The sequence below is a fragment of the Cucurbita moschata genome, unplaced genomic scaffold (genome assembly GCF_002738365.1).
Source record: "Cucurbita moschata cultivar Rifu unplaced genomic scaffold, Cmos_1.0 Cmo_Scf00030, whole genome shotgun sequence".
Taxonomy (NCBI): Eukaryota; Viridiplantae; Streptophyta; class Magnoliopsida; order Cucurbitales; family Cucurbitaceae; genus Cucurbita; species Cucurbita moschata.
In genome coordinates this window covers 149,855-171,655 of record NW_019268546.1, presented here as the reverse complement: position 1 = coordinate 171,655, position 21,801 = coordinate 149,855, and the positions used below count along the sequence as shown (strand labels likewise).

The following is a 21,801-nucleotide window of genomic DNA, read 5'->3' as shown; positions in this document are numbered from 1 at the left end:
TTAATAAATCACACAAAATTCAACCTACCAAACATTCCAGATCAGTTCAAGATGTCGAAATCCAACCACAAGAATTATGAACACAACCAAAAAAGTATCAGACCCGACTTAAGAATCAATACCCAAGAAAATAATCATGTCTTAATCGGAAAAAATTGAAAACTTTACAGCCTACTGTAGAAAAGAAAAAGAAAGATAATAAATGTAAAATGAAACCACGATAGTAACTACAAAGAATCTATCCTTTGATTATTCTAAACAAAAGTTATCTTACTAAAAATATAAATATAAAACAAGACATCATTTTTTTGTGGTAAGGATAAGGAATAGAAAGACAGACAATGACATAAACTAATAAGAAGTGGGTGTAAAAGTACCATTATTTCTAAGTTTCCATTGAAGACATGAGTTTTATGTATCCCTAAGTTGTCGGACAACTTGGTATTAGTTTTTTATAGTTTTTAGACTAGGTATATGGAACAAGTTTCTTTCTTTGATTCCATCCAGATCAAGCTAGAGACACTTTATACTGTTAGGATCAGCTCTTCGTGGAGCTCTATCTCAATAGAAAATTTTGCTATCCCTGATGAATTCGAAATCCAATCAATAATCCAAATCGAGATATCAATGAATATTTAAGGAATCAGGCTTATCCTGATATGTAGGACTAAGTGCTTGTGTTCGAACAATAGAAGTGGGTTGATTAGCAGCTTTTTCTATCACTCGAGATCACTTGCATTATCTAACTGATTTATATTTTTCATTGAAGATTCATATCTCCATACTCCATATATACTTTATACTTTGTTTAACAATAAAAAAGAAACAACTTGTAGAAAATAATGTCTTAAACAAACTTTTGGACCATAGCAAATAAAATTCCCCTTTTTATTACCCAGAAGCATACATGATAAGATTCATAACTAAGCCTGTCTTGTATTTGCATACAAAAGTTCACAAAATAAAATTTTTACCTAAGATTTGGATTACTCTCCAGCACTTTTACGATGAAAACTTGATGAAGTTAAATCATTAATCTCTAACAAAAAAATTCAACAAAAGGGTGTGACTAGATCGTGTATATTAGCTTTTCCAAATGCAGAATTTGGTGTTAGATTGCCTTGAAAATCCTCAAAATTCCACAGGAATCCGTCCCATAATTGTTGGTCCTCTATGGAAATTGCCTCAGGCACTGACAGCACGAGGCTTCCTGGGTGATCATGATGATCAGTTATTTGGGTATTGTAGTTACTGATCATGGGAGTACAAGTTTCTTGGCTTATTTGAGGCTTAGAGCTGCTTAGTTCAGTTTTCATATTAGGTTGTTGGTTCAGTTGTTGCTGTCTTAGGAGTTCTCGATGTTGTTGTTGTCGTCGTAGGATCTCCCAATATTGTTGCTGCTGCTGCTGCTGTTGATATTGATGCTTTCTTAAGAAACGAGGGTTGGGCCTTTCGTTACAGATAGAAGTTACCTTTACCTTTTTCTTGAAATGGGTCCTCCAATAGTTCTTTATTTCATTATCAGTTCTTCCAGGCAAGCTTCTAGCAATGGTAGACCACCTGCAGTTTTTACAAGGGTTATTTCTTTTTAGCTGTTCATAATTTTGGACACTTCATATTTTCAAGTATGACACCGAACCCGAAAATTCTTGTTAAACGTCCGTTGGGCCCCTTAACATGACAAAAAAGAAGAGAGGATTACCTGTTCCCCCATCTAGCATGAAGCTCTAGAATTATGCTTTCTTCATGTGGAGTTATCTGCCCTCTCTTTAGGTCTGGCCTCAGGTAGTTTACCCATCTCAACCTACAACTCTTCCCATTCCTTTTCAACCCTGAATGCACCAAAAGAAGAAACGAATTAGAAAAAGGGAAAAGTTTGGCTTAAAAGTTTAAGAAGTTGAAAGAAAGAAAAAGACAAATGATGACTCAAACCAAAGAAGAAAAGTGATGGAAGAACAGGGGATCGAATACTGAATTTAGGAGAAGTGATGAGGGGAAACAAATGCTCTATTTAAAGTGACTAATAGAACACTCCAATACTCGAACAGAACCGACCCGAAACTCGGGAGAGCTGTTTGCTTATGTGTTCATACCTGCAAGTTGAGCCACAGAGTTCCACCTTCCTTCACCATGAACTCTCACATACTCAATCAGCAACCTGTCTTCTTCAGCAGTCCAAGGCCCTTTCCTCCATCCTTCTTCCTCCACTTTGCCCCAGCCAAAATGCTCACCCATCATCATCATCATCTTCTAAAACCTTACTTTTGCTCTCTCTCTGTCTCTCTCTCTTCCAGATTTCTATGGCATATTGAGTTAATATCTGCTGCATATTTATATACTCACTCATGGTTTCATAGTTTTTCTGATCATGTCTACTGTTCAAGTTATAGTGATCATCATCATTTTCGAAACAATATTATATAATGGCATATATGTCCTCATCAATATTTTATTGTGTATTGCTCTTTTCCCTTTTTTTTAAACTTCATCTTCTTTTTGGGACTGTCTAATCTTATTCTTCTTCTATAAAGGATGACCCATTTGATTATTTTAACTAGATTTCCATCATTCTTTTAGGAAAAATATTATAAAGTGATGAGCTTGGAGTCATCTAGATTATATATAGATTCTCTCCATATTTTTAACTATCATTTAGTGTTCTTTTGCCTTGTAAATAGATCATAGTTAGATTCTCTCCAGTAGGATTTTTCCAGATTTGAAATGGTTCAGTGCAGATTATCATTGTTTCACATCAACCAAGCTTGAGAATAATTTGTCACATGATTAAGATCTTTCTTTTAGCCATGATTCATCAATCAGCTAAGCTTCTGTCGACTTAGTACGCCGATTCAGCCTATACCCGTCCTACATGCCTCAATTTTGAGCTACTTTTTGATAGTATGTCGTTTTTATGTGCTATTATATTCTCGGATTCACTTGAGGCGTCCATTAAGTTCTCTCTGGTTCGTAGGTACCTGTTCCGAAAAAAACACATCCATCCAAACATTAAGAGAAGGAGAATTGTTGGCAATGATACTCAATATGGGAAGGACAAACCTTGGAGATGCCAAAGCATTAGGTGACTTAAAAATTCCAATAATAATAATAATAATAATAATAATAATAATTGTAATAATAATGAAAAGTGAGGATTTTTAATAGGAGGAAAAAGAGATCCTAGGCCACGTAAACCCCTCTCCTTGAACCAAAAAATAATAATAATAATAATTAAAATATAATAATTTAATTATTGTGAGTGGATGGCCTTTTCAATTTGAAAAATATTGTGTATCCAATGGGATTCTTCCACCTGTTTGATTAAAGGAGAGATGAGATGTGCAATCTCCATTATATCCTCATTTAAATACTATATTTTCTTTTATGCCATTTTCAGCCTTTTCAGACATTAAAATTTAGATCATTTGGACACATCGCCTTTCCTTACTCCTACCCTCTGTGAGAAAGAATTTTTTGCATGCATTTTTTGGGTTTTTTTAAGAATAATTTTCGATCATGTTTTGAGCGGCCCGGACGGTTGGGTTGCCTTTTCAATCAATTTCAGGCCAACCCCTAATTACTAGATCAGCCGATGCAAGTTGTAAAGAGTCTTGGTCTTGAGTCGAGTTGGAGTGTCATTTCTTTCTTGTAGCGGGAGTGAGTGCATTGCAAGCTTGACTAACAAGTGACTCCCTCACTTCCCAGCATCGATGGTTTGAAAATTATTTATAAATAACTATCGCCAATTAAACAATTTATATTATTCAAATTTTACACTTTTTATTTTAACATTTAAAAAATATTTGAAGTCATTTAAACTTTATTTTAAAAGTTCAAATGTCTTATGTACAATTGAAATTTAATTTTAAAATATTTATATAATTTAACCTAAAATATATATTTAGAAAGTACCATCTTTGGATATTTTTTCTAATCTTTTTTTATCCGTTTATAAATAATTTATTTAATTAAATTTAACTTTTTTTTTCATTTTTTTAATAATTTATTTCAAGAAATTTTGGCTGCCAACTTCTAAAATATCTCCCCCCATATTCAAATCCCTACTCTATTAAAGAGTCTCTAGCTTAGCTTTCAATTAAAAAATAAATTTTATTTCATTAAAAAAGAAATAATTACTTTAAAAAAATATTCCATAGAGATAGCTTTGGAATTGCTTCAAAATCGTCTTCTAGCAAACGTGTTATGCACAAAGCCATTCCATTATGGAATTTCACCAACCATATCTAATTTAATATTTATTTGCTCTACACCCCATCCATCAAAAATTAATCAAATAATAATCCGTATATTTACGACTCGCTTAACTTGCTGATGTTATGATTTTAAAATTGCATACGAAAATCAAAAGCAAATGGTAAGCTTCGATCTCTCGTATCAGTTGTTGATGTGGAATGAAGATTTGAACTTCGAATCTCAAGAGTAAAAAAATGGTACATGAATGAACCGAGACTACAGCTGAATGAGAGCGACCCTGAAGATACGATGACTAAAAAAAAACTTAAAATAATTAAAATCACTGCATATATCAACTAAGTGTAAATTCCTTTATTCGGTAGCTCAATCATATGAACTTCATAATAGTGTGTTTTGTTTGAAGTAATTCTGTGTCGGTGAACTCTTAAGAACTTTCTTAAGATTCATGTAAGTGAAGATAAAACAAGCTGGAATGACTCTGTGTTGATCAAGAAAATCCACATTATGAAACCTGGAGGTTAGGGCATGTCGGGACCATCAAGTGAAAAATCCAGATTCTGAATCCTAGGTGTTGCAAAAATTACGTGTCATAACCATCGAGCTATGATCCTATTGGTATTTAAAGGGAACTCAAATCCAGATTCTGAATCTTGGGCTTTACAAAAATTACTTGTCATAACCATTGAACTATCATCATATTGATATTTAAAGGGAACTCAAATCCAGATTCTGAATCCTGGGCGTTACAAAAATTACGCGTCATAACCATTGAGCTATGATCATATTGGTACTTAAAGGAAACTCGTAAACCTGAAGCATATAATAAATTTATTGAAATTGAGATCATCGTATCTTTATCCAATGTGACAAAGTATATAATATATGTTTATATAGAAGGATATTATTGAATTGATAACCTTTTTGGTACGGACAATGTAGAACAAAGGGATATGCTCTAATAATAAATAAAATAAAACAACTTTACAAAAGTTGAAGTTGATTAACAGCTAAGCATTTAATTACCTTAATTAATTTAAAAGAAGATGTTCTATAATTATTATTATTTTATTTTTTTACATATTTTATTACATTGATTAGGATTGAGATTATGAGATATTATGGTGCTAAAATGAGCCTTAAACTTTATTATATAAAATAAAACTAATTTTAATTTAGGTAAATTACAAATTTAATTTAGAATTTAAATTTAAATTTTGGAGGGACTAAATAATTATCGAGCTGAATGATTCTTTTTAGACCACCGATATTTAAAAAAAAAGTACGTACCTACTCGATGAATCTGTTCTTAACCATTATTGTTATTTTTTTACCGGAATAAATGTATAAAAAAAATATAAATTAGCTGTGAAATTTTTAACAGTGGTCGTTGAATAAAAATATTGTTCGTATCGAATAAATTAAATTAATAATTAAAAGTTAGGTTCATAACAAAAATCACTTGGGGTGGCTGAATTGGAGCTTGGAAGACTTTGTCGTTGACCATTGCTATCAAGGACGGTAAAAAGTGATGAAATATCATGACATAATTTTATATATATATATATATATATATATATATATATATATATATATATTAAGATTATATTTTTTACCATGTAATTATAATTTTTTTTATACTTATTATACTTTTATTATTAGTCGTAGATCGAGTGATTCTCAACTGACATTTATCTGACTACGTTTGTGCTAAGATTGAGAAGTGTCACGATGTGACCGAGGAGTGCATTGAAGCTAAGTCGTGACATATATTAAGTTTGAGAGAACGAGGTGGCACGAGTGGTGAAGACAAGCTTGAGGACCTCAAAAGTCGGGATTTCGATGAGTTTCGACATGCGGTTCGGAAAATAAGTCTGTCGATATAAAAGATGAAAACTCACCAAATTTGAAACTGTACCTCTAAACTTGTATAAATATTTCAAAACTGCCTTTATTTCATTCTTGTGAACGTCAAGTTGTTTTAGGTCACTGGTGTCACGGTCATGCTCGTCCAAGGCATGTTGCTCATGGCCGCATGCCCATGACAACCCCAACCCTTTATGTCAGACATGAAATGCCTCAGAATATACTATAGGGGGATACAACTAGTTGTCAACTTCTCCCCACCCAAGGTTATATACTGTTAGCCGTTGATATTTCTCTCTTGCTTACTTATATAACGTTTCTTTCAAAAATCTCTCTCTGCCCTCGTTTTCTAAAACCTTATCTTAAAATCGAGACCAGAGGCTCGAGCATACGCCGCTTGACCATAGGCGATGCAAGAACGAATTGGCCTAGCTCACTTATCATTGGAAAGTGAGTGCCGCACAATCGCAAGTCCGCTACCATCAAAAGTGCGATTATGACAACTGACATGCCTATTTCTTGTCTAATATTTTAAGTAATTTATACGTTAATGATAATTTTGAAAAGTATACGTGATAATACTTTAATTTTTTAAAATAATAAAAATATTTTTAAAATAAAGAGAAAATCTCAAATATATATTTAATAAGTTGTTTTTGTAATTTCTTCTAAAACTCAAAGTTACGAATCCGCTATTATTTATAAACAACATCGACGTTTCCATATGGTTGACGGGAAGATAATATTATTCTTTTATTTATTTTTTCTTCAAACATAAATTAAATTAAAATAATTGTGAAACCTAATAATTTCTTAGGGACATTTCGTGCAAACTTTCGCTTTCATGGAAAAAGGAGATGAAAAAAAAAAAAAAAAAGTAATTTTTGTAATTTAAAATTAAGTTGCCAAACCCCACTAATGTTTACTCCTTTGACCTCTCCAAGGGACATTGTCCCTTTATAATTATTTTTTTTTAATCAATTCATTATATATATATATATAATTTTCTAATAACCTCCTACATTTTTATTGAAATACATTAAAAAAAAAAAAAATCATTTTTGGGTATTATTATTTTTTACAAATTATACTAAATTAGAAATTTTAATATAAATAGCTTAAAAATGTCACTTCAATGTAAAATAATACAATTATACTAAAATAAAATAGTGGGCAAATTTAAAGGTAAGTTGAATTATAATTTTTATTGTAATTAAAATTTTAAATGATTTTTTATTTTTATTTTTGTGTCTAATAATATTTTAAAATTTGGAAGCATTTAATCACTAAATTTGTTTAAATTTTACAAATTTACTAAACATAATTAATTAATTAAATTAATTAAATTTTCGAAACTTACTAAAAACTCTTAAACTTACATTTAAAAATTTATTAAACACATATTAAAATTGTTTAGATGTTAATTAGACATAATCCTAAAAATTTGTTAATTAAAATTAGTATTTAAAAGTACAATTAAAAAATTAGAAAAATAAAATAAAATTTTGTTATAAGTTGTGAGGTTTGACAAAATCATTTAATTTTAATTCGACGATATTAATAAAATTTAAATTTATGTAAAAATATTATAAAAATTATTAATTAGCAAAAAAGTAAATAACAATAAAATTGAATCTTTCCTATTTTTTAATTAAAAAAATATGATTTCTTATGGGCACCGTCCAAAAAGCTGGCCACGCTATGTCGGTCAACGGTCAACCAACAGTCAACCACTCGATCATGCTATCAACACGGTATTTGACTCATATATCCCCGATTAAATAAATTCGTACGTAATTAATTTATTCGCTGTTTTTTTTCTTCTCTTATCCGTACAATTCGAAAAATAAAAAAAAAACCTAAATTATTAAAAGAAAAAATATTATCGATTTTTCTTTTAAATAAATTTAAATATTAACCTTGACTTTTTATATACATTTCAGAACCACTCTTGAAGTAAAAATTTATTAGAATATTGAATAAAAAAATTGACTCGTAGGTCGGTAATTAGAATGCTTTTATGAAAAAAGGTTTAGAAATATATTTTTTTAAATTTAATAAAAAAATAATAATAACGATTTGAAGTATTTTCAAGTGATATTAACGATTTTTTTTAAAATTTATTTATTAGTAAATTAATTTTGCCTCTTTCTTGCAAATGATCAAATGGGCCGCCGCCTTACGCTGGCCCAAGCCCAAATTCAAATCCAGAGAAGTGAAAAGACATTTTTAACCTTCATTGAAAAAAAATAAAAATAAAAAATAAAAAAATAAAAACTTTTCACGGGCGGGAGGACGAAGAAAGGTATAAAAGGTAGGCACGACTGGTAATACAGTTTTCCTGCCCTAATTTTCCTGCGTGTTAAGTTTCCGAGAAAGGAGAAAGAGAGGTTCCAGACATGGAAGTGGCGATGGCTGCACCAGATACTGAAGTGGAAGTAGCTTCGTCTTCTCAGATGAAGGTATAATCTTGTTATTTTTCCTCTTTAATGGCAGAAAACGGCCTTCCGGATTCTTTTGCGCCGCCTTTTTCTGCTACTTTTGTTTCGGGGGGGGATTTACTGTTGTCTTCGTTTCTTGTGGATTTTATTTTGCGCCTTGTTAGATTCTGAGGATATGAGTTGTTTAATCAGTGGTGTGATGGTGTTTCGTATTTTTGAATTCTGATATTCTTTCTTGGATTGCAATCGATTATCCTTGGAACGGCAATGCCTTATTCTCTGCTACTGATTTTAAGGAAACTAGCTACTCGGTGTACGCCTTAGAAGATTAGTAGGTATAAGCTTATTTGGTTTTCTTTATATGTATTTTGGCTTCATTAATTCCCTCGTTTGAACTCTGAGTGGCTTTGAAGTGTTGTTATTGTGGAGAATTGATGGATTTCCTGCTGAAGAAGCCATCTACTTAGAATGTTCTTTGAACTCCAAACTGACAGAAAGATACATCTAACTAACCCAAATTAAGTTTGGCATTTATCAAGTGCCATCTTCGTTTCTTTTACTTTCCTCGATGAAGTCTCTCCCTCAGACTGTTGAAGAAGTAATCCCTCTCTCAGTGAGTGTCAAAGGAGCGTCAGCATTTGTGTCTCATCTCTCACGTGGTCTCTGTTCCACTTTCCATTCATCACTTCTCTTGGATTTCAACTCAATCCTGAGACTGGTTATGTGAGATCTCATGTCAGTTGGGAGGAGAACGAAACATTCTTTACAAGGGCGTGGAAACCTCTCCCCAGCATACGCGTTTTAAAAATCTTGATAGAAGAAGCCCAAAAAGAACAATATCTGCTAGTGGTGGGCTAGGGTCGTTACAGGGTGAGTTTCACTGATTTCTATTCATTATCTAACGATAGCAGACATAGTATATTAGTAGGTAAGCATATTTGTTTTCAGATATGTCCTTTTTCTTTACTTATTCATTTTCCCCCTTTCTTATTTATTAAGTTGCTGCAGGTGAATCATATGCACTTGTTGTAAATCAATTATTCCTTGTAATGTGCAGGAAGCATTGATGGATTCCAAAATGGAAGTCTTGCAGGAAAATTATACACGGTAACTTGTATCTCTGCCCATAGGGAAAAAGTATTAGCAAATGTATTGAACCACACACTTTGTTACTATGTGAAAGATCCCATTGAAGGTTTTGAAGGAGCTAACCCAACCATAAACTATGTTCTTAGAAGAACTAACCCATTGATACGATACAGAACCATGTGTTCTAAACCACCCTTAGGAGGCTCACCCGCAGCAGCAGCCCCTACGCCCATCCGGAAGGAACATAGATCATACATAGATGCTTTGCAATACAAGTGACCATATTTGGTATTGGGTTCAGCGAAATGTGACTTTAGTACTCATAATTAATACAAGTATTCAGTTGACGCATAGCAACAATAGCTTCCATAGCATAGTGGTATTGCGTTCGCTTCGTAAGCGAAAGGTCACGAGTTCGATCCTCGTTGGGAGCTCACATTTTTTGCTGAGTTTGATTACTTTCATATACTTCTTCCATAACTTTCATATTGTGATTATGTCCGCTATGGCAGATGGCAGAGCGAGCTTCAAGTAAGAATGGTTGTCCTATGGTTGACCCGTCTCGAACATGCTAGAAAAGTTCCGTTTAAATGGAGATTTAGGAAGGGAGTGTAAACGTGTAAAAGGATTTTTTACGTTAACTAAACATGACTGAGGCCAAGGAATACTCGGCAAATCCCCGCCCGCCCGCCCGCCCACACTACCCCACTTAATATATTAATACTAAATCTCAAAATTAACTTATTATATGCTTATATTATATAGATATATTTCATTCTTTACTAAGTAAATAAATATATATTTATATTATATAAATATATGTATAGAATATTATGGTGTAATATTACCATTTGGGTTTTTTGAAATTATATTTAACCTTTACTTCAGAATTTATTATGATATTTTATATTCTAATAGAAATTATTTATTAATTTTTTTAATTAATATTTAAAAAAAATATATATTTGTAAAAAAGAAAAAGAGAGAGAATTTCTGACATGGAAAACGATCTCATAAATTTCCTTAAAAAATTAAGACTTCTCCAACCCTACATGTCTTTTGTTACCCAACCCTGACCAACATAATTCCTGTAACAAGCAGAGGTTAAAGTAATGAAACATGTATTAGGACTCTCTTATCTCTTCTGTCGTTGAACCCGAACACAGCCCGACCTAATTCGGTACGAGCTAATTCGGTATAAGAAGAAGGTTATGAAGCTTTCACTTTAGAATCACATACTAACACAAGGAAAGTTCATACAGATTTAGAAGTTGGGGATCTCAGTGTCCCATTTTTCTCCATTTCTCGCACTCTTGCTCTTTCCATCTTCCTTTTCCGCCATTCCTCCAAAGCTGTGTCACAATTCACAAATCGTTCATAATCATATTAGCTCAGACACGGGATGGCGGTCCGTGTGTAAACATGTCGACTCAACTTTATTTTTTAAAAACAAAATCCTCAAGGACATGTGAGGTAGAAGACTCAAGCCTCTAATCCTATAGTCAAAAGTTTGTACTTTAACGAATTGAGCCATACCCAATTTTGAAAACTCTGACATATTGGTTTAAGAAAAATAAAAAAATAACCGAAAATGAATCATTAGATCGACTAAATTGGTTGAAACCAGCAAAACTATCCATGTAACAACCCATGCCCACTGCAAACAAATATCGCCCTCTTTCAGCTTTCTCTTCTAAGCTTCTCTCAAGATTCTGGGAGAGGTTTCCACACTTTTATAAAGAATGCTTCGTTCCCCTCTCCAACCGATGTGGAATCTCACAATCTACCAACCCAAGTTTTAAAAAGCTATCACACTAAACTGATATACTAATGTTTGATTCTATATTTTATGAAATTAGTCGGCCCGGAGGTAAGAGGCTCAAATCCCTCGGATTTAATGAAACCGAACCGATTCGGTTGTTCTGATTTTGGCTGTTATAGTGGAGGGTGGAGCTGGGGAGGGAGATGATTTCAGAGCCTAAAAATGGTACCTTTTAAGTTGGAAGCATCATTGAGAGAACGAAAGTCTTTCAATCTCTTAGAAAGATCAATGGCAGCATTCTGCTTGGAGTCTTTCTCTTGTATATCTTCACTTTCATAGTATGCTTCCCGCTGAATTTCCCTTACCTGAACACAATAAATGAAATTCAAACTTCAATGCAAAAGAAAATTCCAAATATGCAGAGACATCCGGGTGTAAACTAAAGCCGAAAATGTAACCGTCCAAGCCCCACAAAGTTTTTAAAACGTGTTTGCTAGGGAGAGGTTTCTACATCCTTACGAAGAATGCTTTGTTCTCCTCTCCAACTGATGTGGGATCTCACACTCCAGCCCCCTTCAGGGCTCAGCGTTCTCGTTCACACTCATTCCTCTCTCCAATCGATGTGGGATCTCACAATCTACTCCTCCTTCGGGGCCCAACGTCCTCACTGACACACCGCTCGATGTCTGGCTCTAATATCATTTATAAAAGCCCAAGCCCACCACTAGCAGATATTGTCCTCTTTGGACTTTTCCTTTCAGACTTCTCCACAAGATTTTTAAAACACATGGGAGAGGTTTCCACACCCTTGTTAAGAATGCTTCATTCTCCTCTTAAACAGACGTGGGATCTCACAAAAAAACTTATTAAACCCAATCATCTCCCTTCGTTAATTCAATTCATAAGTTTGCTTAAACGATTTTTCAGCCATCGTTGTCGTTTCTTTCTTGTGCTTAGACGAGGTTCGGTTCGGTTCGGTTTTTATTTACTCATGAGACTTGTGTCTTGTGCTTTGATGGGTCATAGGATAGACTCGAGACGCTTACCCTTTTAATCAGTTCCAATGGCTGCATGGCAAGTCGAATCTCTTCGGATTCCCTGATATATTTCAGTTGATCTGCAGTATGAAATTTCACCCATTATCTAAGTTAGCAAGCCAGTTAAGTACAGAGCATAAACAAAGGAGGGCTGAACAATTCAGACAACAATTTTTTTCCATTAAAAAGTTCAGTTAATATGTGGAGGATGGTTGGGAGGGAGTCCCACATTCGCTAATTAACGGAATGATCACGGATTTATAAGTAAGGAATACATCTCCACTGGTATGACACATTTTCGGGAAACCAAAATCAAAGCTATGAGAGCTTATACTCAAAGTGGACAATATCATACCATTGTAGAGGATCGTGACTCCAAACAGGCTAGGTCTCTCCCAAAGTCCCACGCTATACAATGCCCAAAATCTTCCCCCCTTCTAAGATCTATATAACCAAGCTCTCCTAACTAATTATCATTATGCTCTCCTAACAGCCATCTTGATGTTATAAACGTGTTTCCCAAACCAGATCATCTTCACTCTATTGGTGCAGGTAATCAAAACAACGGTTGCCGTTGTCATCAAATCCATCAATGTTAGCATTCTTCGGATTTGGCTAAATAGGTTTAAAGACTACGTCCTCGGTGTTAGGAATCACGAACCTCCACAATGGTATGATATTGTCCACTTTGAGCATAAGCTCTCATGACTTTACTTTTGGTTTCCCCAAAAGGCCTCGTACTAATGGAAATGTATTCCTTACTCATAAATTCATGATCACTCCCCTAATTAGCCAATGTGGATGTAACAGCCCAAGTCTACCGCTAGCAGATATTCTCCTCTTTGGGCTTTCCCTTTCGGCCTTCCCCTCAAGGTTTTAAAACGCGTCTACTGGGGAGAGGTTTCCACACTCTTATAAAAAATGTTTCATTCCTTCTCCTCTCCAACCAACGTGGGATCTCACAATCCACCCCCTTGGGGGCCAATGTCCTCGCTGGCACACCCCTCGGTGTCTGGCTCTGATACCATTTGTAACGGCCCAAACCCACCACTAGCATAAATTGTCCTCTTTAGGCTTTCCCTTCCGAGGCTTCCCCTCAAGGTTTTAAAACATGTCTGCTAGAGAGAGGTTTCCACACCCCTTACAAAAAATGCTTCGTTCTCCTCCCCAACCGATGTGGGATCTCACAATCCACCCCCCTACGGAACCAGCGTTCTTGCTGACATTCGTTCCCTTATCCAATCGATGTGGGATCTCACAATCAACCCCCATTTGGAGTGTTCTCGCTAACATTCGTTCCCTTCTCTAATCGATGTGGGATCTCACAATCCACCCCCTTACTCCCTCCCAACAATCCCCAACAGTCATATACACAATTTTTTGTTTTCTTGTAGTTCATGATACCTAAGCCCTCATCTAAGCAATCCACCAACAAGCATAGTCAGTTCAAAATATCACCCTAGCATCTCTGATCAGCGGCACAAACATTCATTAGAATCAGTTTGATGCACTAAAAATCAAACCTAAGAAAACAACAAATATTTAGATTACTTCACAAAGAATTTGCAGAAATCAGAAAAGCAATGAAGAGAAAAGTCCAGAGAGGTGAAGGAAACGAACCCAAATTAGGGTTTGTTGAGGAGGATCTATTGCGGGAAGAGGCAGCAAACAAGAAACCCTGAAGCATAAGAAAAGCCGCCACCAGGTTCAACAAGCACACAGCTACGGTCGCATTCCTAAACGAGAATCTCAACCTCCCTGACTGTTGGGTCTCCATATTCTTCTTCTTCTCCAAATACTCTGAATGGATATTCACATCGCCGCCGCAGAACTTGGAAGCAACACCAGAGAATTCCGCCGCAGATGACGGCGATGATCTACAAAATCAAAATGGGTCCGTGCTGATGAACTGGAACAAAAAATCAGTTTGTGGGTAATCAAGCGAAATGGGTGGAAATTGAATTCCAGACTAGAGAAGACGCATTTGAGTTTCAATGAAATTATACTCAACTGCTCTCTTTTCTTCTCATCGGCTTTGTTTTCTTCTTGTAATAAATAAATGCCTTAAATTACTTTGATTAAACGTTGATGTCAAGTGAAAACTACCATCGCAACTACTTTTAAAAAAAATAAAAATAAATAAATAAATAAAATACCAAAATATATATATATATAGAAAAAAGTTTGAAATACGACGACGTTTTGTAAATTTTTCAAAAACTATCCTATTAATTTATCCGAGTTAAATTTTAATGTTGTTTGGGAAGATAAATTTAAGGAAATAATTTTAAATTTCAAGATTTTAAAAACTAAAAATAATTTTGATATTTTGATGGTTGGATAATTCTTTTTAATTTTATTTTTACAGCTGTAATTTTACAATTTATTTATATATTTTTACAAAAACATTGGGGAACTTTTATCTAAAACGCAAGCAATTGAACGGATAACGGGTGGCTCCCTCTGAATTTCAGTCAGGCGTAGGCTGAGAGAGTGGCCAACGCCGGAATCTGGTCTCGCCGGCGGCAGGTTTTCATTTCGGTTAGTCTGAAAATTTCTTCTTCTTCTTCTTCTGTTCTCGTTTTGATTCTGTCCATTTCTACATGTGCGTGGTTGGCGATGAACTTCAGGTCCAACGAACATTTAATCTTCTTTCTTTCTCTGTTAATCGTCTTGCATCTCGTTCTCGATAAGGTTTGTTCGCTTGGTTTGCTATCCCATTGTTCCATGGCTTTCATCAATCCAATGACGTAACACTAATCCATTTGTGGCGCAGAAGAGTTTGTGATTCCAGTTATTTTTTGCTCAAGGAGATGCATATGCTTGTAATGTTTTGCCATAGATTGTATAATTAGACGAATTCAAAATTTTTCATTACATGGTTAAATTTTCTTCTTGTCTTGGTTAGAAATAGAAATGACCTTGTCAATGATCGAATGATCGAATGATCGAACTTAAAGATATGAACGGAGTGTCATTTGATGAGTAACTGAGAACAAGGGAGAGAGATATTGAAAGGATTGAAGTAATGAAAGAGGAAATCATTGCTAGTAGTGACGACTTGTCACGATTCATTGGTTCATATAGAATCCATGTCCTAGGGTCCACCCCAAAACTAAGGGGATACTAACTAAGAGTTGAGTCCTCTCCAAACCGTAGGAGATAGTTGCCCATCATACGGCTCACCAACTTCACTTGCCTTTATGGGAGTCTCACCCCGGGCAAGTTCGGATCACTTACAATACACGGCTCTACAAAGGAAGGGCTTGGTGGGTTAGTAACATTTTCAATATGATGATTTTTCCGTATTTGTTTGATAAGAAATGCTAGACGAAAAAGGAACTCATCTTTTCAACGGGAAAATGCGAGTTTATTTTGTCCACTTTCTCCATCCCCTCTATCAAAATAAAAAAATGGCGAGCTTGCTTATTCCCGTGTTCGATCTCTCCATCTCTACTTCGCTCGTTGTCACCTATGTTCAAGAAAGGTTTGGATTCTTTTTGTATATTTTATAGTGGTTAATTGATCGTCTATTGTTAATGTCTTATCTGTTTTATGTTGGTTTTCTCTCTCTCTGTTAGTTGTTTAGATTGTGAATTTAAATCTCATTCTCAGTGCATTTTTCAGTGTTTTTAACTGATTGATGGTAGAAGAAGATCAGAGACTACAGAAATGGCATTTGTAGGATTGAGATGCATTCGGACCCAACCTTTCTTGCTTCACCCTGCTGCTTTGTTCACTAGAAGGAGGAGAGTTTTGTATTTCTCTGTGAAATCCTCTCAATCCCAAACAGCTACTCAAGAAAAGCAAAGGCCTATAGCAATTTCACCCCATTTTGATAAACAGATTATTGATAAAATCTCCAAGGACTATGAAGCTATTATTGGCATTGAAACCCATGTTCAGCTCTCCACTCTCACCAAGGCCTTCTGCAGCTGCCCTTACAATTATGGTGTTTCACCGAACACAAATATCTGCCCCATCTGCATGGGGCTTCCTGGTGCCTTGCCTGTTTTGAACTCAAAAGTGATTGAGTTTGCAGTGAAGTTGGGTTTTGCACTAAACTGCAGTTTGTCTTTCAACTCAAAGTTTGATAGGAAACAGTACTTTTACCCAGATCTTCCCAAGGGCTATCAAATATCTCAGTTTGATATACCAATTGCGAGTGGCGGTTTCATTGACCTTGATCTTCCTATTGAGTATGGTGGGGGGCATAGGCGGTTTGGTATCACCAGGGTTCACATGGAAGAGGATGCTGGAAAGCTACTTCACTCTGAAAGTGGAAGCTACTCTCAGGAAATAATTTTGCATCCCTTATCTCATATTTTAGCTATGGCCTTGCCAAACATGTATTTCGATCCCATTTTATGGCCAATTTCGATATATCGAGTTCTTTATGGTGTGCTTTTATTTGTCCTTGGCTGCTATATTGATTGTTTAAGTTATTTGCAGGTTGACTTGAACAGGGCAGGAGTGCCCTTGCTTGAGATTGTTTCTGAACCTGACATGAGAACTGGGATTGAAGCTGCAGAGTATGCTGCTGAGTTACAGAGGTTGGTTCGATATTTGGGCGTAGGTAATGGAAACATGCAAGAAGGTTCCCTTCGGTGCGATGTGAATGTGTCGGTTCGACCTATTGGGCAGTCACAGTTTGGAACAAAGGTAGCTTAGTTCTCTTACAAGTATTGTTTCTGTGCTGTGACCAGTAATTAGAAGGCACCTAAGGAAGTGTTTCATGATTTAAGTTGGATGGGTGGTTGAAGTTTAACTATTCTTAGCTTCTTTATAAATATCAACAACGAATGACCACCTACCTTGATTCAATTATTCTAGCACATACAAATCTGACATATGTTTGTGAATTATGCATGCTTTTTTTTGTTGATCTATTGATGAAAGATTCTTAAATAATAGTTAGCTGTTGAAGTACATTAGGAGGCGAGCAATTGTGGGGAATGAGGGACTATTTGTGAAGGGTAGACCAAATGTGTGAGATCCCACGTCGGTTGGGGAGGAGAACGAAGCATTCTTTATGAGGGGAAGCTCGAAAGGGAAAAGCCCAAAGAGGACAATGTCTGCTAGTGGTGGGCTTGGGCCGTTACAAATGATATTAGAGCCAGACGGGAGGCTGAGTCTTGAAGGAGATGGACATGAGACGGTGTGCCAACAAGGATACTGGGCCTCGAAGGGGGGTAGATTGGAGGTCCCACATCAATTGGAGAAGGGAACGAGTGTTAGCGAGGACGCTAGGCTCGAAGGGGGTGGATTGTGAGATCCCATATCAGTTGGGGAGGAGAACGAAATATTCTTTATAAGGGTGTGGAAATCTCTCCCTAGCAGACACGTTTTAAAAACCTTGAGGGGAACCTCGAAAGGGAAAAGCTCAAATAGGACAATATCTGCTAGTGGTGGGCTTGGGCTGTTACAAATGATATCAGAGTCAGATGGGAGGCTGAGCCTCGAAGGGGGTGGACACGAGACGATGTGCCAGCAAGGATGCTGGGCCTCAAAGAGGGGTGGATTGGGGGTACCACGTCAATTGGAGAAGTGAACGAGTGTCAGCGAAGACGCTAAGCCCAAATGGGGTGGATTGTGAGATCCCACATCAGTTAGGGAGGAGAACGAAGCATTCTTTATAAGGGTGTGGAAACCTCTCCCTAGAAGACACGTTTTAAAAACCTTGAGGGGAAGCTCGAAAGGGAAAAGCCCAGAGTGGACAATATCTTCTAGCGGTGGGCTTGAGCCATTGGGCAAGATAAATTTAGTGGTATACATTGATTTGCAGGTGGAGATAAAAAACTTGAACTCATTTTCATCCATGAGCAGAGCAATTGATTTTGAAATTTCAAGACAAGTGCTTCTCCATAGTCAAGGCCAAAGTGATCAAATTGTACAGGAAACCAGACTATGGGAAGAAGGCGCTCAGGTTTTTCATACGTTTTTGTACCTTCTCCATTGATCATCAGACATAACTTACAATTATTCTTTTTATTCTTGTCCACTCATGTGCTCACCTGTGTACTATTTTGCTTAGAAAACAATTACAATGAGGAAAAAGGAAGGACTTTCTGATTATCGATATTTTCCAGAACCCGATCTCCCCGAAGTCATCCTCACAAAAGAATATGTTGATAATATCCGTGATTCTTTGCCTGAACTTCCAGAAATGAAGCGTAGAAGATATGAGAGTATGGGCCTGAGCATGCAGGATGTGCTTTTCCTGGCAAACGACATTAGTGTGAGTTTCTTAGAATTTTTATAAAAACGAGCAAAAAAAAGTATACTATAGGCAAAAAAAAAGTACTCTTCTTTGATCTGGGCTTCTCCAAAAGCCCTCGTACCAATAGAGATGTATTCCTTACGTATAAACTGATAATCATTCCCTAAATTAGCCAACGTGGGACTCCCTCCAAACAATCCTCAACAATCCTCCCCTCGAACAAAGTATACTATAGAGCCTCCCCCTGAGGCCTATGGAGCCCTCGAACAGCCTCCCCTTAGTCGAGGTTCGACTCCTTCTCTGGAGTCCTCGAACAAAGTACACCCTTTGTTTGACATTTGAGGATTCTATTGACATGACTAAGTTAAGGGCATGGCTCTGATACCATGTTAGGAATCATGACTCTCCACAATGGTATGATATTGTCCACTTTGAGCATAAGCTCTCGTGGCTTTATCTTGGGCTTTCTCCAAAAGGCCTCATACCAATGGAGATGTATTCCTTACTTATAAACCCATGATCATTCCCTAAATTAGCCAACATGGGACTCCCTCCCAACAATCCTCAACAAAAACACGCCAAAGTACAAATCATGATTCTTTTTAAACCATTGATTAGCATAAATTGGTAGAATACACTTGCTCTGGTTGAACTTTTGCTGCATGTGTCCTAGGTGGCTGAGTTTTTTGATGCAACTATTGCAAGGGGGGCTGAAGTGAAGCTGGCTGCAAACTGGATAATGGGTGATATTGCAGCCTACATGAAAAATGAGAAGCTAACTATAAATGATATCAAGCTCACTCCAGAAGAGCTTGCTGAATTGATAGCTTCCATAAAAGGTGGTACCATTAGTGGAAAGATCGGGAAAGAGGTAAATTTAATGATTGGTTATAGTCTAAATGTCGACTTCTGTCAGTTTGCATTTTATTGATGCCTTTTCTTTTCTTATGCTGTATAGATCCTTTTCGAGTTGCTAGCTAAAGGTGGAACTGTAAATGGGCTGATTAAAGAGAAGGATTTGGTTCAGGCAAGTTGTTTATTATCAAAGTCCAGTTGTGAATTATTTTCTAGTATAACTATTTTCCCCTGGCTTCCAAGTATCATCCATGTTAAATATTAGCGGAATTGGTTGCTTTTTAGACTTTTAACCGTTCTTGGCAAGAGAAAATGTGAGATCCCACATCGGTTGGGGAAGAGAACGAAGCATTCTTTATAAGGGTGTGGAAACCTCTTCCTAGAAATGCATTTTAAAAACCTTGAAGGAATGCCCAAAGAGGATAATATCTGTTAACGATGGGCTTATGCTGTTACAAATGGTATCAGAGACAGGCACCGCGCAATGTACCAACGAGGAAGTTGAACCTCGAAGGGGGGTGGACACGAGGTGGTGTGCTAGTAAGGACGCTGGGCTTTGAAAGGGGGGTGGCTTATGGGGTCCCACATTGATTGGAGATAGGAACAAGGGTCAGTGAGGACGCCGGGCCCCAAAGGGGGTAGATTGTGAGATCCCACATCGGTTGGGGAGGAGAACGAAACATTCTTTATAAGAGTGTGGAAACCTCTCCCTAGCAGATGCGTTTTAAAAACCTTGAGGGAAAGCCCAAAGAGGATAATATCTGCTAACGATGGGCTTGTGCTGTTACAAATGGTATCAGAGACAGACATCGCGCAATGTACCAGCGAGGAAGCTGAGCCTTGAAGGGGGGTGGACACGAGGTGGTGTGCTAGTAAGGACGCTGGGCTTCGAAAGGGGGGTGGATTATGGGGTCCCACATTGATTGGAGATAGGAACAAGGGTCAGTGAGGATGCCGGGCCCCAAAGGGGGTAGATTGTGAGATCCCACATCGGTTGGGGAGGAGAATGAAACATTCTTTATAAGAGTGTAGAAACCTCTCTTTAGCAGACGCGTTCTTAAAAACCTTGAGGGGAAGCCCGAAAGGGAAAGCCCAAAGAGGACAATATCGGCTAGCATTACAATTTTGTACCGTTCACGGCCTCTAATTGGAGTAGCCAACACAAACTCTTTTGTAACTACACCACTTGCATCATCAACTTTGATAGGAAGGTCTTCTTGCAACTCCTTTCGGTTTTGAGGAGGGGACTCCTCGTCCCTTTGGAGTAGCCAACGAAGTCGTTCTCATTTCTTATCCAAAGAAAAGGAAAAAGAATGAAGCCAGTCGATAGCTAGTATACAGTTTACTTGATAACGACAATACGACACAAATAACTAACCGAAACAATGATCATCTCTGGCTATTTTGTACTGGCAGATCGCCGATCCGGCCGAGATAGAGAGAATGGTGGAGAAAGTACTAGCAGAGAATCCAAATCAGCTAGAACAGTACCGTGGTGGCAAAACCAAGCTGCAAGGCTTTTTTGCTGGCCAGGTGATGAAAGCATCCAAAGGTAAAGCAAATCCAGGGCTTCTAAACAAGATTCTCTTGGAGAAACTAAACGCCAAAAGCTGATGATTTTGTTCAACGAGTATGTCTGTCTTCCTTGCTTTGAATTCATCTCATACTGTTCTTCAGTTTGTTCTATCAAGAAGTATGACATTTTCCATGGTTCGATTGTTCGTAGCTACTCGATGACGATCGATAATCGTGGATGTCAAAACCCGTGTTGCTCGAGAAGACGGTGACTGTAAAATATTGTAGAGATTTTAGCCTTGTTCCTTCTTCAAGCTCTTCAGTACTAACCAGATTCACGTTCTATTTTAATCATAATCACTCTAAAATTAAACATGTTTGTCTTAGAGTAATTTTATGTTGAGTGACTTGTAATAATTTTTCTGGAGAGGTTTTAAAAGGACTAAAAATAACTTTATCAACTAAATTTTGTGTGATTTATTTATTTATTAGAAATGACTTTTTAATTCAAATTTATAAAGGTATAAAATTTTCATTTTTTTAAAGTATTTATTACAAAAATTTGTACAATACTAATTATTTTTTAAAAAAACATAAAAATAGAGTTTTTTTTTTAATAAATAAGTTTATTAATTAAACAAATTAAATGCTCTAATGGGATCTAAAAAACATTAAAATCTGTAAATAAAAAATAATCAACAGCACATGAAAAAAATAAATATAAGAATATTTTACAAATTAATCCAATTACATTTATAGAAAAATGAAGTAAAAATTTCCTTTCCTTTTTTTTCAATTTAAAGTTAA

General features: G+C 36.2%; 3 protein-coding genes, 1 long non-coding RNA gene and 1 other non-coding gene across 6 annotated transcripts; 3 read left to right on the top strand and 2 right to left on the bottom strand.

The window, feature by feature from the left end:
• Positions 1-873: 873 nt before the first annotated feature.
• LOC111464381 (transcription factor MYB62-like) lies at positions 874-2,365 on the bottom strand. The gene is made up of 3 exons (XM_023108578.1): positions 2,094-2,365; positions 1,703-1,832; positions 874-1,560 (listed from the first exon to the last, which is right to left on the bottom strand). The coding sequence occupies exons 1-3, from the start codon at positions 2,245-2,247 to the stop codon at positions 1,053-1,055; spliced, it is 792 nt and encodes a 263-aa protein (XP_022964346.1). The 5' UTR covers positions 2,248-2,365; the 3' UTR covers positions 874-1,052.
• Positions 2,366-8,377: 6,012 nt separating this feature from the next.
• Positions 8,378-9,719, top strand: LOC111464395. Its single transcript, XR_002714028.1, has 2 exons — positions 8,378-8,537; positions 9,574-9,719. It is a non-coding gene; the product is annotated as an uncharacterized LOC111464395 (long non-coding RNA).
• Positions 9,720-9,967: 248 nt separating this feature from the next.
• TRNAT-CGU lies at positions 9,968-10,039 on the top strand. The gene has a single exon. It is a non-coding gene; the product is annotated as a tRNA-Thr (tRNA).
• A 657-nt stretch (positions 10,040-10,696) lies between these two features.
• Positions 10,697-14,460, bottom strand: LOC111464164. The gene is made up of 4 exons (XM_023108245.1): positions 14,025-14,460; positions 12,414-12,484; positions 11,597-11,732; positions 10,697-10,957 (listed from the first exon to the last, which is right to left on the bottom strand). The coding sequence occupies exons 1-4, from the start codon at positions 14,179-14,181 to the stop codon at positions 10,860-10,862; spliced, it is 462 nt and encodes a 153-aa protein (XP_022964013.1). The 5' UTR covers positions 14,182-14,460; the 3' UTR covers positions 10,697-10,859.
• A 354-nt stretch (positions 14,461-14,814) lies between these two features.
• On the top strand, positions 14,815-21,424 carry LOC111464529 (glutamyl-tRNA(Gln) amidotransferase subunit B, chloroplastic/mitochondrial-like). Of its 2 annotated transcripts, none has more exons than XM_023108760.1 (9): positions 14,815-14,945; positions 16,032-16,700; positions 16,857-17,066; positions 18,190-18,330; positions 18,439-18,642; positions 19,298-19,495; positions 19,583-19,651; positions 20,896-21,109; positions 21,206-21,424. In XM_023108760.1, the coding sequence occupies exons 2-8, from the start codon at positions 16,077-16,079 to the stop codon at positions 21,091-21,093; spliced, it is 1,644 nt and encodes a 547-aa protein (XP_022964528.1). In that variant the 5' UTR covers positions 14,815-14,945; positions 16,032-16,076; the 3' UTR covers positions 21,094-21,109; positions 21,206-21,424. The 2 variants fall into 2 exon arrangements, with proteins under 2 accessions (XP_022964528.1, XP_022964529.1); XM_023108761.1 differs by lacking the exon at positions 14,815-14,945 and adding an exon at positions 15,010-15,034.
• The last annotated feature ends 377 nt before the right edge of the window (positions 21,425-21,801 follow it).

Coding starts and splice junctions, on each gene's coding strand:
- LOC111464164 (XM_023108245.1), bottom strand. CDS start 14,181: ATGGAGACCCAACAGTCAGGGAGGTTGAGATTCTCGTTTAGGAATGCG. Junction 12,485..14,024: donor CTCAACAAACCCTAATTTGG/GTTCGTTTCCTT, acceptor TTCATACTGCAG/ATCAACTGAAATATATCAGG. Junction 10,958..11,596: donor TGATGCTTCCAACTTAAAAG/GTACCATTTTTA, acceptor ATTGTGACACAG/CTTTGGAGGAATGGCGGAAA.
- LOC111464381 (XM_023108578.1), bottom strand. CDS start 2,247: ATGATGATGATGATGGGTGAGCATTTTGGCTGGGGCAAAGTGGAGGAA. Junction 1,833..2,093: donor CTCTGTGGCTCAACTTGCAG/GTATGAACACAT, acceptor TGGTGCATTCAG/GGTTGAAAAGGAATGGGAAG. Junction 1,561..1,702: donor CATGCTAGATGGGGGAACAG/GTAATCCTCTCT, acceptor TAAAAACTGCAG/GTGGTCTACCATTGCTAGAA.
- LOC111464529 (XM_023108760.1), top strand. CDS start 16,077: ATGGCATTTGTAGGATTGAGATGCATTCGGACCCAACCTTTCTTGCTT. Junction 18,643..19,297: donor TCCTGGCAAACGACATTAGT/GTGAGTTTCTTA, acceptor CATGTGTCCTAG/GTGGCTGAGTTTTTTGATGC. Junction 19,652..20,895: donor AAGAGAAGGATTTGGTTCAG/GCAAGTTGTTTA, acceptor TTGTACTGGCAG/ATCGCCGATCCGGCCGAGAT.